The sequence below is a fragment of the Octopus bimaculoides genome, chromosome 3 (assembly GCF_001194135.2).
Source record: "Octopus bimaculoides isolate UCB-OBI-ISO-001 chromosome 3, ASM119413v2, whole genome shotgun sequence".
NCBI classification, from domain to species: Eukaryota; Metazoa; Mollusca; class Cephalopoda; order Octopoda; family Octopodidae; genus Octopus; species Octopus bimaculoides.
The window spans coordinates 67,188,538-67,207,923 of record NC_068983.1 but is presented as its reverse complement, the minus strand read 5'-3'; the positions used below and the strand labels follow the sequence as shown (position 1 = coordinate 67,207,923).

The following is a 19,386-nucleotide window of genomic DNA, read 5'->3' as shown; positions in this document are numbered from 1 at the left end:
AAATATGTATTTTAGTAAAACTCTAAAATATGTATTTTAGTAAAACTCTAAAATATGTATTTTAGTAAAACTCTAAAATATGTATTTTAGTAAAACTCTAAAATATGTATTTTAGTAAAACTCTGAAATATGTATTTTAGTAAAACTCTGAAATATGTATTTTAGTAAAACTCTAAAATATGTATTTTAGTAAAACTGGATTCAAGACACATTTGGTGCCAGATAACTTAGAGATTCATCCAATCCATGTTTATATATCCATTTAGTCATGGGAAACAGACAAGAAGACATAAATTCACAGAGGTTTGCAAGCACAGAGCAGCAGCAATTTTTGAAAATGCAAATTAGAAAGACAGACTAAATAATAATTATTTTCTAAATAAAAATAATGAAGAAACATTTATCTTTTATGTAGTGTAATAACTATTGGTTCTTATCAAAAGGACTTTGTGAAATAACGAGGTTGTCAAACAAATTACTGAGATGTACTATAAGATTTTAAAAGTCGTCTTATAGTCACGAGTAGCCAGTCAAAAGACTTACAACTGGTAACAGATATGTCTCTCCCTACCAAGACATCTATTAAAAACATTTTTTCAAGTTAGAAATACTTTTCAAGATTCTTTCGGCTTTTAGTTTTTAATTCTGTTCTCAATATAATCCAAATATTTTGTTTATTTGATTAATTTTGTCACGAAATTTAGTTTTACCAAAATGTATTATTCATAGACTACAGTTAACATTCTTGTCTATTTCATTTTAGGAAAAAAGGTCTGAATTCAATGGGATGTGGATATTAACAAAGGTTGCAAGCAAAGGGAGATTGAAGATTTGGAATGGCTGCCTTGAGTGATTTTAGATTTCTAAAGATTGAAGGTTCAACTCTGCTAGCAGCAGTGGGCTAGATTTGTTGTATGTAAGCAGAAGTCATTGTCATAGCAACAGTATTGCAACAGCAGCAGGAAGAACAAAAAAAGAAAGAAAAGAAATAACACTGAAAGTAAAATGCAATGAGAAAATAAATTTGAATAAATTGCTTATTTAACATGCTTTGCTTAATGATAACAAGAACAACATTGACAAGAAGTCTTCTTTCTAGAGGAATTTCAAAGAAAGCAGAACACATTTATATTTTGAGTTCTTTTTTCATTTCCACAGAAATAAAATGAAAAGCAAATAATTTTATCCAAATTTCAAGTTAACAGAAAACAGAACAGATAAATAATTTTATTATTAATCTGAAAATATTTTATTCTTTTTAACTGCAGCTTTATATCAATAAACTGAAGTAAACATGACTCCACACCTGCCTCAGTTTGAGAATAAGATAAATCATATTTTTTAGCTTAGAGTCTTAAAAATTAATTTTGGTCTCAAATATCTTGACGTTTTCATTTTTAGCTGACTCTGATAAAGCCAGGTGACAGCCAAATAAAAAGCCTTTAAAAGCTGGGAGGCATCATACAACTGCTAAATGCTTCTGTAGACAATGCTATTTGTAAAGAAATTATTAGCATAACAATTTATATTCAAACACAATCTACCTGCATAAAGGTCCTAAAATAATGTATATCAGCCAGCATACTTGAGCAATTTAAATCATGAATTAAAAAAAAAAAATTAATCAAGATGGAAATTCTAGTTGGCTTCTCTATTAATAATTCCGATCCTTAAATCGATCACCGATTCAGTCATTAATTTTATCTCACAACTAACATCAAGTGTAAACTGATATCACTTGTAGTTATCCTGAAGCTGAAAACTAAATTAACAAATTAATAATGATACAATAACTGATATTTTTATGAAGATAAAGCCTGAGCGGTTTAGGAAAATGAAATGGAAAGTGGTGACATTCATACCTTTCCCACGGGCATTTGTGTCATAAGTGAAGTGAAATGGTTCGAATCAGGAATTGAAACCAGACTCCAGATTCAACTCACTGAGAACTTACCTCTACTTTTTGACACTTGCCAGTAAGTAACAATGACAATGAAGAATGTGATGTACATGATGATTAAAGCAATTATTGCTATAAGAATAAAAGATATGTATGATAAAAATAATGATAATAATGGCCATAAGGCTTATAATAATAATAATAATAATAATAATAATAATAATAATAATAATAATATTAATAATAATAATGGAAGAAGACCCTGTTAGACCCTTGACAACAGAATTAGCTGGAGCAAGTGAAAACGAGAACTCTGAGAAGGGAAATATACAATAATAATTATAATGATGATGTTTATGACACTAATGGTTCCGTCAAACCACTACCCTCTATGATACTACAACTAATAACAACAATGATTTCTTTCTACAATAGGCACAAAGCCTGAAATTTTGGGGGAGAGGGATAATTCATAGCATCAACCCCAGTGTTCGACTGATACTTATTTTATCAAACCTGAAAGGATGAAAGCAACTTTGACTTCAGCAGCATTTCAAATCAGAATGTAAAGCCAGCAGAAATACCACTAAGTATTTTTCTGGTATGCTAACTTATCTGTCTAACTTCACTGCCTGAATAATCCTTTTCGATATAAACAAAAGGGCTGAAGTTTTGAGGTAGGGGATAATCGATTACATTGGCACCTAAAAGAATGAAATCATTTGAATTCAGAAAGCAAAGTCAGAAGAAATACTGCTAAGCACTTTTCCAGTGTGCTAATGATTCTGCCAGTTGGCTGCCTTAATGATAATATTGATGATGATGATGATGATGACATCAACGATTCAGTCAAACAACTTCCCTCAAAAATGCAACAACTCCACAACTATATTAATAATGATAATTATTATCCTTTCTTCTTTTGGCACAAGGCCTCAATTTTGATGAGTGAGGAAGTCTATTACATTGATTCAAGTGCTTGACTGCTACTTATTTTATTGACCCCCAAAAAGATGAAAGGCAAAGTTAATCTCAACAGAATCCCAACTCAGAACATAAAGATGGACAAAATGCTACTCAGCATTTCATCTGGTATGCTAATGACTCTGCCAGCTTGCTGCCTTACATATAATGATGATGATGATGATGATGATGATGATGATGATAGGTAGAACATCTACAAAAATCAGCATTGCTCGGAACTGCAAGAATTCATTGCAGGGTTCTTGAAGCACGACCAGTAAACAAATGTCACCTTAGTCTGCTGGCTGTGGACAGCTGATACTTTCCATCATACCCAGCAAAATAAGCTGTGAGTTTTCATATAATAATAATAATAATAATAATAATAATAATAATAATAATAATAATAATAATAATAATAATAATAATAATAATAATAATAATAATAATAAATAATGATAATAATAATCATAAAAACGATGATGACGATGATGATAGTTCTAATTTAGTTGCAGGGTGCAAAGATTTGAGGGGAGAATTTAGTCAATACTATCAACCCCTTTATTTTATAGACCTTGAAAGGATGAAACGTAAAGCTGGCCTTTGTGGAACTTGAACACAGAATGTAAAGAACTAGAACAAATGCCACAAGGTTCTATGCTCTAATGATTCCACAAATCCATCAAATAATGATGATGATGATGATGATAAAAGTTTATGCTATCATTATTTGGACTCAACAATGTAAACTTAATGATTAAAGAATGTTAAATAAATAATGGAGAGAATAGGTTATAAATGAGAAGTAAAAGCAACCAATGAATCCCACACAGAACTTTAGTGAAAGACTAATATGTGAGAAGAATTCTAGCAAATAATTACATAACTCAATAAATGAAAGGAGTTTTTATGAAATACTCTTTGGAAACTATAAAAGATGGAAGTCATAAAGTAATTGGATCATTGTATGAACTGGTTAGGATTCAAAGGTGTCTAATGAGGTTAATTGGTTAGAAATAGAATAGGATATAGGAACAATTGTTAATGATGATATGTTGGATAATGTCAAGCTTGTAGATGCAGTACAGAATGAGGTGAGAATATTTCTTTGATGTTGACACAATCAAGGTAATGGCATGAATCTGATTTCACGGTGAGAATGGAACAATGAGTCAGTTGAGATTTATTTGATATGTATCTAGTGATGGCCAGAAATTGCAGAGTAATCCCACAGACAGGATTTGTGACACATTGAATTCACTGCAAAAGATTTTAAAATATTTCATTGTTAAACAAATATTCAAAGGGAATTTCATGCACAGGAAACAGACAGAATTAATGGAATTGGAATTTGGCACAGAAAATAGATAAATTATTTTAAAAACATGAAATCTACACAAATAAACAAATATATTTCTTTATTATAGGACAATATAAAAGTAATTGAAAATATAGAGGATGGAGAATTTGGTGAAAATATAATAAAATGGAAGTAAAAATCTAAGTGGTCATGGGAAATATAACTATGAAGAATTAAACCTTGACCACTTCAACTATAAAACTATACAAATTGGTTAATAGCTTAGATAATAAAACACATTAAGAATAAAACAACTGCCATAATAACTAAAAGGTAAATAATTTTGACTATATTATGAACTACGATGTACAGTATTATTCTAATAAGAAATTATCAGGATATGTATATAAAGAGGTAATAATAATATTGTACTGTCTTTTCTTATTTAGATAAGGCAAGAAGCATATGTATTGTAATATAAAGAAAAAAGTGTGTTAGAAGAATAAAAGAAGATTGTGGTGGATTTTGATGTATTGAAAACTAGTGTTAATATAGGATATTGATTATTCATATTGTTTTACTTTCGTAAGAAAAACATGAAAGTTTGAGAGAATTCAACAAAGCCTTATGTGCTGGTGTTAAAGTAACAAAAGATAAGTTTTAAAAATCTAGCTTGTGAACTGTATGAAATAAGAAACTTAAGATCAATACCAGAGTAGGTATTGTTTATCTGGTGGCAAGGCATAAGAAAAAACAAGTTAAATGATTGGTGTAATTTCTAAACTTATATAACTGATTTAGCAAAACTATTCAAGTTAAGTGAGTGATATATATTAGTATAACTTATAAAGTGCAACATGAATGATAAAACCACAGTAACTAAAACAATTATTAAAAACAACAGTAATAATAATAATAACAATAATAAGTTTCATCATTGTCATTTTCACTATAAATCTGAAAAACTTCATGAAACAAGATACATGTCATAAAAATGATGTTTCATTTCTTATATCAAATTTCTGAATATTTGGCATGGAATGTCACAGGGAGAATCATTCTTTTATCATATCCCTAAATATCTCTACAAGACTGATTCTACAGTAGCAATTGTTATATAAATCTTTACTAACACTCACTCAAGTAATATATTACATTTATGTTAATTGAGTTCCTTATTGTAACACTCTTGCAAAGGTTTTAAGGATGACAGAAATTACAAACATCATGGATTTCTCTGTTTTAAAAAAAAAAATTTTTATGCCCAATTCTTGTTGAGATGAATTTTAAAAGTAATTCAGAGGATCAACTCATATTGGTCTACAACTAGTAATGCCAATTAATATTCTTTGGCCACTATGGAAAAACCTGTGAATAATTAAAAAAAAAGAATAGTGTATTTCCCCAATGATAGAATTCAAATTGAAGATAGAATATACTGATTACAATAATACCACAAAAGTGGGCAGCGGGTGTTGCCATCTCTTCAATCTAATAACACCCACACTGCTTCTAGAAATATCTACAATTATAGCTGTAGTTGTGTTTATTTGATATGCACATTGATATCTGCCATATATTGTGGATTTCATAGATAAGTGACTTTATTTTCTTTAATTTTATTAAGTTGTGGCAAAAGTAAAAGAAGTGAAGAGAATAATTAGAATGCAAATGAGGGGAATTTCAATAGATCAAAAGTTTGTTTTGTATAGCATTTTGTACATCACTAATTATTTACTCAAATTCATGTCACTGTCCCATCTGTTATATTTCCTTAAGCTGGTCATTTTATTTTGTAGTCATACAGATTATACTGGCCAAAGGAAGTGATTCATAACCCTTTCTCAAAGTGTAAAAACCCTTGTCAACTGATAAGTTAGGGTTCAGTAGGCTATACTATGACAGTAAGGTTTAAAAGGTTTAGATTATTTATCCTAATTCTTGCATTTGACTTATAACTCATTTTAATTTTTAATCATTTACTCCATATAAAATACTATAAATATAATTATACATATATAATTTCTGATCTTCAGTAAAAATAAGATGAAGGGTTTTGGTTTCAGTCTTTAATGTGCAGCATCTAGGGGAAATGTCTTTTTTCTATAATCCCAGGCTGATCAAAGCCTTGTGAGTGAATGTTTTTAGATGAGAACTGAAAGGTTATATATCTATCTATCTATCTATCTATCTACATATATATATATATATATATATATATATATATATATATATATATATCTACATGTGTGTGTATGCAGGTGTATCTGTATTCTTATTTACATCTGCAGCTGATGTGTTGTTGTCAGTTCTCCTGTCAATAAATCAGTCAGTCATTTTGTGCCTTCAAAGCTAAGTAGATCCCTTGCTTGAAAAACATGTAAGGAATAGTGTCAGGAAGGATATCCCTCCATAAAACAATGCCTCAAATAACACATTCATCTAAAACGTGCAAGTATGGAAAAACAGACATAAAACGAAGGAATGACATAGGTATACCGTTTACTCATCTCTCCTATTTCCCTTTTCAACCCAAGTCAATTTTTATGTAATCACATACACAAATTGAAGATTTGTAATGTCCCCCTCATTAAATGTCTCTGTAGCAGATAAAAGAAGTTATCATCATTATTTTATTTGTTTGAGGCAAGTGAATTTGAAATCGAAATCGAACCAACTTCGATGACTGGCACCCATGCCAACCTCTCCTTCATTGGACACTAAATTCTGCTTGCAAAGACCTGTTGGGGCAAGTGAAATCAAAATCGTAATTGAACCATATTCGATGACTGGCACCTGTACCAGTGGAGCACTAACAGCAATGTCCGTGCGTGATCATTGCCAGAGCAGCTCTCTGGTTTCTGTGCTAGTGGCTCGTAAATAGCACCAGTTGAGCGTGATCATTACCAGCGTAGCCTTATTGGCACATTAGAAAATCATTTGAGCGAGTTTGAGTGAGGTCGTTGCCAGTGCCACTGGACTGGATCCTGTGCAGGTGGCATGTAAAAAACACCATTTTGAGCATGGTCGTTGCCAGTACCGTGTGACTGGCCCTCATGCCGGTGGCATGTAAAAGCACCCACTACACTCTCAGAGTGGTTGGCGTTAGGAAGGGCATCCAACTTTAGAAACTCTGCCAGATCAGATTGGAGCCTAATGCAACCATCCGGTTCACCAGTCCTCAGTCAAATCGTCCAACCTATGCTAGCATGGAAAGCGGATGTTAAATGACGATGATATATATATATATATATATATATTTCATAGGGATTACTTAATTGTAGACAAATTTAAAACCATAGAACTAGAAGTAAAAATCTTCAAACACTGTTATTCTATTCAAAACATCTGAGAATATAAAACTTTGAACAGGTGCAGAAATATGTACATGCCTATTGGTTATCATATCTGCTTGTGTGTGCTGTAGAAATCAATGTATCTGCATTAATCAATGATTTTCAACTTTGCAAACACTTCAGACTTAGTTCTGTTTGCCTTATCATTCTTTCTTTTTCAATAAATTCCTGCTTTGGGTTGGTAAAACAACTGCTTTTCTATCACTTTCTCTTGATTTTAATTTATCGCAATATAAATCAAATTCAAATGATATTGATCTTTGCTCTTTAATTCTCAAGTTAGTATGTCATCTGTTTCTGGCTTGTTGTGTATTCCCAAATGTGTCATAAAAACTTACAGCGATCATGAAAGGCATTCTAGCCATGATAATCATGTTTGTATATCAAGAATTATATGATCTAAAATTACCTTTATACATGCATACATAAATATTCAACACACACACACAAGTGAAATGTATATTTTTATTACAATAAAGTGTTTCTTCTAGTCCAATAAAATAGGAAGATAGGAACCTTAAACACTTTTGATATGAAAAAGATTTCAATTAATCATTCTCAGATTTTTGTTAATTGTTGTATGGAGACATTTTATTATGTATAACTTTGAAGAAAACTACAGACATACTTATCACATATCAATCAAAAGAATAAACCTGTATGAAACTTGCAATGTTTTATTTAGGGCTGCATTGTTCATAAATCAAGTAAACAACAGAAATCTTGAAAATGAAACAGATTTAGATAACTGAAATTGTAATCTAGATATAATGTTTTGGCCTGAATAAAACAATTTTATCCATTCCAATTTACATATTTGTCAAAAGTTAATGATAAACTTATGCCTAAGTGTATTTTAATCCAGTATTATTTGTACAGATAAGCATAATAGATGATACAGATGATGCTTTTCAGCATCATACTGTTTTTCATACAGAAACATTTTACCATCTACAAATATAATTACTTAGTGATAGACAACAATCTATTCAATGTTAATAAATTTTTAATGTACTTAGGTTTTTGTGATTTCTTTTTACTGCAATATAAAGATATTCTATTTGATCACATATTAAGCATCAAACTAACTGTAATGAAAATACCATATTATGTAAAAGGCAAGAAGATAATAGATATAAAATGTGATAAAATGGTATCACATAAATATTGCTTATGAGCTTTAAGATTTTAAGACAAAGTTTTTGTAAATATTACAAAGTATAATGCAAATGCCTGCAAACATTACATCATATCTCCTATCAAATAGTTGATGTAGAATTTCTAAATTTGTCTAATTTTTGTTGATGACAGATTGTTACAGAACAAGTTCTATCAATAAAAACAGTCTAATCAAGATATTTATTATAATATTGTTAACCTGGAAAACTGATGTGGGTTGAACTGAATTTCATAATAGGACCTCCAACCTTACATTAATATAAGGTAGAGGAATTGATAAAAATTTCTCAAAAGTAGTAAATAGGCCAAACAAAATTATAGCTAAGAGTAAAACAGAAACATACACATATGCCCCCTTCTCTACACACTCGAGGAGTAAGATTTGGATTAACAGAGAGGATGAGAAATTAAAACACATTTAGAGTTTTAGGTAGAAGTTGCAATCAATAAGTGAAATGGTAGGTAGCTATAGCAAATAGTGTAATTTAATTTAGGACAGTCTCACTGTCGACTTTTATATCTCAAAGCTAGGGCAGAAACAGGTAAGAAACTGTGTTGATGCTTAGCTAGCGTTGTATATGTTAGATGGTTAGATTGGTAGGGAAGCTGGCCAAATGAGAGATAAGTGAAAAGCTAGTCAGGTTGGAAAGAAAGGAACCATAAAATTTAATAAAAGAATAAGAAGTGAAGTAGTTAAATGACAATCAGCTTCTCTTCACTTTAATTTGACAAAGAAGATTCAGTTCACTAAATAGCTGCAGGATTCTATGCGTGATACTGACAATGCAGGCAAACAGAAATTGTGATTGTGTAAGTATCTAAGAGACACTATATGAGAACATGTGACTGCTCTGCTCATTTTTATATTCCTATATGAAGAGGCATACATCTGGGCATCTGGATGCTAATTTTCATATTGCTTACTCAACTTTAAATTTATTTAATTTATACAGATATATTTATGTAAATAAATATGTATGAGTAGGATTTATATAACCATTATGATACTGCAAACTTTTTGATTAGGACTTGGTTGCTGCTTCAGGGTCTTTAACTATCTTTGAAATTACTTTCATTGTTTCTGAATTAAACAATGAAATCTTTGAATCTTCCTCACAAGTCATAAAAATGTAAGTCTGGATGGGTTTATACAAATGACCAGATTATTTGTTATATGTTAACTGCAGCATACACTATATTAACATTGATATTTTGTAATGAAAGAGTTAACTAGTATTTGTTGAAGTAATTAGAATATTTTAGAGTACGAGCATTATAATGTGAAAAATTTGATACTTGGATTAAAATTTATTATAAAAATTACTGATATATTTTGAAATATCTCCAATGCATAATCATATAGCACCACAAAATAAATAGTAGGACTAAATAGGGCTTTTATACAAGATGCTTAGCCCTTTTGTTACTGAAATACACTGTTTTTGCTTCAATTACTTTTGAAATTAATGTTTATAAAAGAATACATGTAAAAATTTAATAAAAATGGGTTATTATATTTTGAAATAATAATAACACTTTTTTCTATTAAATTTTCACATTAATACATTTTGAAATGGACTAGTGACATTTGGGTCACTCTGTATATATATGTTCACACATACATATATACATATGTATATAAACACACACATATACAGACATATTATTAGAACCTAGTTCCTTAAAGTGTCTTTTAGCCTTTCACATTAAAAGGATATTGTATATTTAAATTACCACCTTGAGTATGAACACTATTATTTCCCTCATATTATCAGAGTGGTTCATTCAAAAATTGTTTCTTAAGTAATGATTGTGAATAATCAAGGTCACTCTAACTTCAATCTTGAAAGGCACTGGGATACTAGATACATTATCAACAAAGCTATTTTAAAACAAAGCTATTTCTAGATACCAAGTATTAAGAATTATGTGACTCTCAATACACCAAGAGTTAAGACTGTGGAGAAACAGCACTACAGCTGTCTATAAGGATGCATCAAAAGGAAGGAAAGATTAAAAACAAGGGCTTAAAAATCAATACTGACTTTCATACAAAACTTAAATATCATGAGTTGTTAGATCTAAGGATTTAAAGGACATGTAATTCATTAATCAAAGTAAATAATTAAAATAATCTTAAGACAATAAAGCTTTTTACTCCATTCAGTTTCAGATCCTACAGCTTAGAGAGTAACTTGTGTCTTACCTAACAGTTCAGAATAACATAGTGACATTTCTGACAGGAATTGTGAGAAAATAACCAGTAGGAAAGGAATAGTTATAAGGTTCAAATCTCTAATATGATTCTTATTTTCAGAGTGAAATGAAAACTCAGAAAGATATCAAATAAAACTGATCAAATAAAAATGTTGTTTAATGAATATTGTTCTGCTTACTTTTATGATGGAAATATTTGATTTTTTAAAAAATATTATATTATGGAAACTTACAAAATGATAAAATGTCCTGAAATAAAACTGAATTTAAAGCTTGTTTTAAAGTTTTAATGTTGAGGAAAAATAAATTAAATAATACTATGAAAATATCTGAAAACAAATAAAAAGAACATTTAATAAGAAAAAGAAAATAGAAATCACTAAAATAACAGGAAAAAATATTTTCTAAAATAACAGTTGAAGACTAAACTAAAATAGAAAAAGAGAGAATATTAAAAAAAAAAATTATGGGTTGGAGAAAAAAAAGAAAGATTTTGGTGAATTGAGATTAAAACATCAGGCAGATTAATGGGTTTCGGATTAGAAAGTTGGGTAAATTAAACATTGCTGGGAGAAGTTAGTAGAATGAAAATGATTTAGTTTAAATACTTACCTAGTACATGCCTTGGGGCACTTTCTTCTGTGATAGCACTCTCTTCATCACAGTCAAAGAATAGCAGCATGGTTCCCTTTAGACATACCCAGTAACGCTTCCAATTCCGTTTAGGAGCAAGTTCCAATTTGCGTTTTTTATGGATTAACCAGTTCTTGACAACCAGCCATCTGTAAATGAAATATCTTTGTTTGAAAATTGAACCTATGCATGTTGAAAGTAATCCTTAATAATAATTGTTCTTAGCATAGATACAAGGTCAAATTCACAATGTAAATTGAGAGAATAAATATCACAAGGCATATTTCAATGATGCTTTAATGAGTCTACAAACCCATATTCTCCTTCTTCTTCTTATAATAATAATAATAATAATAATAATAATAGAAGAAGAAGAAGAAGAAGAAGAAGAAGAAGAAGAAGAAGAAGTCAGTTCCCTCGTTGATATGGTGTATACTTTCAGTGCTGGTATCAGAATGGAGTTCGTACTGAGAAAGTGTGGTGTGTTAGTCTTGAAGAGAGGCAAAATCAAATGTATGGACAGGCTTGCAATACTGTTCGGAGAGGTTAGGAAGTAGATAGAAAAGATGGGCTATAAGTATTTGGGGATATTGGAAATGGATGAATTGATGGAGAAAGAAGTGAGAGAAAAATTTAAGGTGGCGTACTTGTGCAGACTGAGATTGACCTTAAGTCGAAATTAAACAGATGGAATAAGATTGATGCTATCAACACCTGGGTGGTTTCACTCCGTAGATATGGAGCAGGGGTAATTGCATGGATAGTAGATGAACTAAACAGCTTAGACAGAAAGACAAGGAAGTCGCTGACTAGATATGGGATACTCCACCCCAAAAGTGACACAGACAGACTGTATGTACCAAGAAAAAGAGGGGAAAGAGGACTGATTGGATGCAAACACAATATTAGAGCAGAAGAAAACAACATAGCATGGTACATAAAGAATTCCACAGAACTTCTATTATTGGAAATAAGAAGGTCAGGCTTGTGTAGGATGGAAGATTGCAAAGATAAAGAAAGCATTGTACAAGCACTTGAGAATGAATGAAACTGAAAATAGGTGGGTAAAGAAAAAAATGCATGGACATTTCATAGGGATGTTGAAGATAAGACACACAGAGAAAAAAGATGGCTATGGATGACTAAAAGTGATTTAAAACTGGAAATGGAGGCTTTAATCTATGCTGCCCAAGAGCAAACATTAAGAACAGATTACATCAAATACAGAATAGACAACTCTTCAGAAAGTGATAAATGCAGAATTTGTGGACAAAATAGCAAAACTGTTTTGCATATTACCGGTCAATGTATGCCACTAGCCCAGAAAGAATATAAGAGATATCATGACAATATAGCAAGGATTATCCATTGGACACTTTGCAACAGGTACGGACTTGACAGAGCAAAAAAGTGGTACGAACCAAAAGGCATCATCGAAAATGATAATGCAAAGATCCTATGGGATTTTATGGTTCAGTGTGACCATGAGATAGAGAATAGGGAACCAGACATAGTGTTCATTGAGAAAGAAAGCAAACGATGCTGGATCATATATATATATAGCATGCCCAGCTGACAACAAGGTATGTGATAAGGAAGAAAGAAAAGTCGATAGATATAGCAGGTTAGCTTGGTAGGTTAAGCTGTTGTGGTCACTGAAAAAGGTAGTAGTAGTACTAATAACTGTCAGAGCCCTGGAAACGGTGAGTAAAAATCTTGAGAAGTACATGAAACAAATAGGGCTGCAATAAGGGTAGAGTACTAGCAGAAAACAGCACTGCTTGGAACCGCTTGAATACTCCGGATGGTGCTTGTAAAATAATGGGTGTTACCCTGGTAATGATTTCTTTATTAACCACAAGGGTTTACATGAAGAAAAGCATTATTGACAGCACAGGACAAAACAAAAAAATGTGTATGTGTGTGTGTGTATGCTTGTGTAGTGAGGATTTTGCATGTAAACAAGACTAATAAAATAAGGGCTGCTCATGGAAAAACCCCATAAAAACCATGGGTTCCCTGATTTTGGGGCAGGTGCCTTTTTTCGTTTCCCTTCCTCTTTTCAACTACAGGCATATGCTCAGGGCAGGCCTGTTCACTCATACCATTCTCACCACTTTCATCCACATTTTGGCAAACTGACTAGAAGATAACACTTACCTCTCTACCTTTTATTTCTTTTTCAAGTGAAACTTGAAGAAGTTCATCAGGGATTGACCAAAAGGAAAAGTGTTTGTCTCATCCACCACACAACTTCTTTCCCCATGGCCACCAGGCATATAAAAACAGCCTTTCCTTCCTGGTTAAAGGAAGGCAGTGGGGTGATCTTTATGATGGATTCAGCTGATAACTGGATCCGTCCTACGCATGACAACAGGTATTCGACATAAACCCACAGGTCAGCAATGCTCAGGCAGTGGATGAGTGCATGCAGGACGGTCTCATTGTCCTGCATGCATCTTGGACATGCTCAGCTGACAGCACTTCTGTGTCTGTAAAGTTTATCTCGAACAGGCAAAGCTCCCCTCTAGCACTGCCAGGCCAGAGATTTTTGGAAATTATCCATTGGTCTCTGCCTGAAGGTTCTCCAGAAAAGAGCGACTAGCTGATCTTCTCCAATGCCCAAAGTCTCCCTAAGAATGTCGTCACACTTTTCCTCCACTAATCCTCTATGAAAAGCTAAAGTAGATGTTCCACCTATCCACACTGTCCAATCGACGGAGGGTTGTGAGTACTTGGGGAGGTTCCACTTTCCAAAAGCTCCTTCTCGGTCTCTGTTTTACCCAGGACTGCAGCTCCATTAACCCTTTCGTTACTAACCCAGCCGTAGCCAGCCGAAAAATTTTTTGGTTCATAAGACCAACCCGGCCGTAGCCAGCCAAGAATACCCATTGATATTTAAATGTATATTTGAACCCAAATCTCATTAGCACATTCGTTAAAACACGTGATTTCACTTTGCAAACAGTTGAGTTATTGTCTCCGACATTGTTTGGCATGATATTTGAACTCAGTGAATTTTGGAAGATTTTTTTCCACATTTTTGCGGCATTAAATTTTTTCAACTTTGAAGATGGAGAGGAGTTTCATGCTATCAAGCAGTGATTCCGAATTTGAAGGTTTTTCAACAGAAGATATGGAGATATCGAAGAAAAGAATGAATGAGCTACAAAAGCACGTGGTGAACAATAATGAATCGGATATTTCTGTATCCGAAACTGAAAGCAGCAATAGCGACGGCGACAGCGAGGATGATTTTACACCAGAATGGAGTAAAGATTTAAAAAATATTTTTATTAACAATTTTTCTGAGGTGACAGGGTCTACTCATAGTCTTTCTCAGGAAGCGAAACCTTTAGACTTCTTTTTCTTATTTTTTTCCTTATTTTTTCCAGCATGCTTGTTTGAAATGATTACTGAGGAAACAAACCGTTCCGCAGAATGTAAACAAGCCGGAAAAAAGATAGCTTGTGGTTTCCTGCAACCATAGATGAAATACGCCCTAGGGCGCACAATGTTCCTGAAGGTCAGCAATGGTCTTCCTCGGTCATGAGTGGACAGCCCTCATGTGTGTGTGTGTGTGTGTGTGTGTGTGTGTGTGTGTGTATATATATATATATATACATGTGTATGTGTGTATATATATATCATAAAATATTACATATTTTATAAAAATAGTGTTTGAAATGTGTAAAGTGTATATATGAAATACTGCTTTTATTAAAATTCCACATTTAAAAGCTACAACTATGAAATGTTGGTCTACAGTTTTAAATACCATGGAAGGTAGATATAATATAATCTCTCATGGTTTCACATTTAAATTTATTTGTAATTCTAAAAGTTTCAGGTTTTATGCTCAAAAATCAAACTTAACTTTTATAATGTTTGGGTATATTATCAAATTTTAGAAAATGAACAGTCTGATTTACAGAACATAATATCTGAATATTTTAGAAATATAAACATATTTGATATGAAATAATAAAAGAATAAATATCTTTTTATATTGCATTGCATCTAAAACCGTGTACAAACTTTTTCATGATATGATTTTTTTTAAATGAGGAATTCTAATAATGATAATGTTCCAATATATTTACTGTCTATATATTCTGTGTGAAATATAATTGTTTACTGCTATTGTTAGTAACATTGATAGAATAATTCAAGTAAACATAATGTGATAACAATATTCACAAATTTAAATGTGAAACAATGAGTGAATTATTTTCTGTATTCTATGGTATTTGGAACTGTGTATTATCTTTATAAAGATGGTTTTTAAATAAATTTTAATAACCTATTTAAATATTAGACCACTCCTATACAATATTGATATGACAAATGACACTGTAACAAACACAACAAATATAAAAAAGAATCACGCCTAAATATATCTGATATTCACAACAAAATGCTGACCCTTATCAAAATTATGTACTGCCTATGGCTGGCAAGGAGCTTGAATACTATGAATTACCAGCTCTAGTATAGACTGCACTTTCAATTTTCTGATTAGAAATTCTTTAGGCAACCAACTAAGACATTCAACAGCTGAAATAATCTTAGTTCCAGAAGCATTTTACCATTTTTTTTCCCCGTTTTTAGAAAAATGTATATACTAGTCACTTAATAAAGATTTGTTATCATACTGAAATCACAGTTTACAGCAACAGATTTAATTCCAAACAAAGAGCACCACAATTTAATTGCTAATGGCTTTTTTGTGCTAAATTATCCCTTAAAACATGTTGGCCTTAGCTAACATTAATGAATATAAGATTAATATTTTTTTTGAGAAATCAATGGCTTGAGGCATTTATTGTTGTTTTCTTTTATTATACTCTTGTCTGGTAAAGTTAAGGATTTACTCTAGTCAGAGATTTCCTGAACACTAAGATAAGAATGATATGAAAGCAATAAAGCTCATTTTTATTGAAAATTGAGTTAAGATAATAACAACGATATCAGAATCCCTTTAAGAATTTTACTGCTGCTATTAACACTGACTAAAATAATAGGGGGAAAAAATGCTTAAACAATATTGCAGTTTAAGGATATTCTTGAAATTTTATGTTATGCTTTTAATTGGTTCTGCTGAACAAGAGATGTTAAAATATTTCTATCTGAGAAAATATTGAATTTAAATAAAAGGCAACACTCCATGTCCACATCTCAATGGCCGGAACCAGTAAAAGAATAAAAGAACTATCAACATTCTGAAAATCAGTAGTGATCCCAAGCCACCCATCCACTTCATTGATTAAATTATCTACTTTTCTTGATTGTAATAATAATTGGAAACAACAAATAAAAGGAAATTCTATGAAAATCTCAATAAATGGAAAAGTCTGAATATTTACAATACATGTAATACAAAATAGATAAATATGTTGTTTGTGCTAAAAGGTGTTATTTCTAATGGGTGATATACAATAAAATTGTTGATTTCAACAATGGGAAAAATAATGCACTGGAAAGGGGGGAATTTACAAGTCTCATGAAAACAACAAATTAAATTATAACTGCTAATAACACAATACTGACTTTAAATTGAATAACTGCAGTTTGGGTGTTAGTTGTGTAAATCCAGGTCAAATCTGATTGATCAGTTCTATAGCATGCACGCAGTTAGCCAAATGTTGAAACATGACCACATGTCTCTGTTTTGCTGAGGACTGTACTGCACACTCCAACAAACGATGAAGACTTGTATGTAGTGCAGCGTGACAGTCTGGACAAAGTACATTCTCTCTACTATCCAGTCTATTTCTGAATGCCACAGATTTTGGTGGTAGCTTTATTGGAAGTGAGATAGACAGACTCAGTCATAGCAATGCATTTTAGATTCTACAAGTAGTGCACTGAAGTGTTATCATCCTCACTTAATGTCTGTTTTCCATGCTGGCATGGGTTGGATGGCTTGACAGGAACTGACAAGGCCAGAGGCCACACCACATTCCATAGTCTGTTTTTGCTTGGTTTCAACAGCTGAATACCATTCCTAATGCCAAACACTTTACAAGGTGTACTGAGTGTTTTTTACATGGCACCTCAGAGCACTCTTAGCACAATCTAAACTGCATTGCGTTGATTAAGTCTAACTCTCCCATATATTGTTATATATTCTTAAGCCTCCATTATCAAAGTATGGTTGATATTGTCGATGATAGATACAGAATATACTGTAACAGTGTTATAACAATACAAAATAGAAACAGTGGCAGTAACAAACACGTAATGAACCAACAATCTTTTATGAACCAACAATCAATATTTCCAACACACTAACTTGAACTGTAAACTGTACCTGGACTTCAAAGACCAAACTATGAACTGCCGACTATGTCAGACTGCTACTATTTATATGTAGTGGTCCCATCTATTCTTGCCAAGAGGGTGTTGTACTCTTGCCATAACATCTCCCCTTTTGAGATTTTGAGTCCTGAAGGAATAAAGAAATTTCATTTTTATTTTTATTTTTCCTATCTTTTTCACTTGGGCCTTATCTCAAGATGCTTGGTCTGCTTCTGTTTTCTCATTCTGATTCTATGGGACTCCATTACTTTCAGTGCTTAGACAATGAATACATCAAAATATACTTCCATAGGAATTTCTCTCCATTCTTCGGTATGTCTCTTCTGATTTACATGTCTCTTATGTTCCTGGCAGGGTCCTTTAATTAGATACATCATACTTCCTATTTTTTTTTGGTTACAAGGCCATCCTCCCAGCCTTCTTTACCACTCCTATAGGTTTTAAAAATGCATTTTATCTCCTACTTAGAAATATTTCATTGCATCTTTCGTATTTCTTTTACATCTTTTTTTTCTCTGGTAATATGCTTTGCAAACAACTTGCATGTGCATGTGCTACCAGTCGAAAGCTCCACATACCGGAAGCCAGCAAGTGTATAGGGTCATCAGGAGAGAATGCACACCATTTTGGGGCCTACTTATCAAACATCAATTTTATTCTTCTCGTGAACATCAACTCTGTAGCTGACTTTCCTGAATTTGTACTTGGATTGGGGGTTACTCTATATACCCTTAAGTGCTTTGTTAGTGCTTAGGAATTTTGTTAGTTACTTAATTCATTCCTAGCTTTTCTTAACGCCCTTTTAAATGTGTTCAAAATGTGAATTTTTGACAAGCTGTTACCAGTAAGAAAAACAAATAGGGAAAACACTAAATATATAACAAAGCGTTTTAATAACAGTGACTAGGTGTTTTTCAAAATATATAAACACGGAAGACAAGGGTGGGAAGATGGAGTAGTAACAAAAAGAATAGGCAAAATGACATATAATGTAAGAGGTTAAAACGGGAACACAAAAGACATTTAAACCAGCTAAAAAATAGACATAAGGGAAAAAGAGATACCGATGGAAGTGTTCTATGATACCTTTGATGTTCCAACACCACGCAAAATCGAGCCAAAGCATAGCAGCACAAGAAAGAGGAGACAAACAGAATGGCTGGAAGTAGTCCCTAAACGGAGGAAATATTAAACTTCCCTAGGAGGAAAATTTCAAAAAGGGAGATGTGATGAAAGAAAAATCAATAAAAATGATAATATCAACTTCCAACCGAAGTCAATATCAAAAGGAGAGATGTTGTGGTGAGAGTCACCGACATCACTAGGGGATTGGAAGAATGGACAAGCTGAACTCTTATAAAGAGTAGCATATTAGTTAAGACAGAGGTCAGTAGGAGCCACTGGGAGGACGTTTTGTAGTCTTGTGACACACATTGTGAGAACACATTGATTTTACCTCTGCATTGTTAATTATATATCCAACATTTGTCTAGGAGATATATATATATATATATATA

At 32.1% G+C, this 19,386-nt stretch overlaps 1 protein-coding gene across 5 annotated transcripts in view; it reads right to left on the bottom strand.

Annotated features, from left to right (window-relative positions):
* Nucleotides 1-19,386, bottom strand: part of LOC106871954 (protein still life, isoform SIF type 1) — a 1,491,364-nt gene that overhangs the window by 111,702 nt on the left and 1,360,276 nt on the right. For all 5 annotated transcript variants that reach the window (XM_052966200.1, XM_052966198.1, XM_052966202.1 and 2 more), the window contains one exon: nt 11,528-11,697. In XM_052966200.1, coding sequence (XP_052822160.1) covers nt 11,528-11,697 — 170 coding nt within the window. The remainder of the gene's footprint in view (nt 1-11,527; nt 11,698-19,386) is intronic.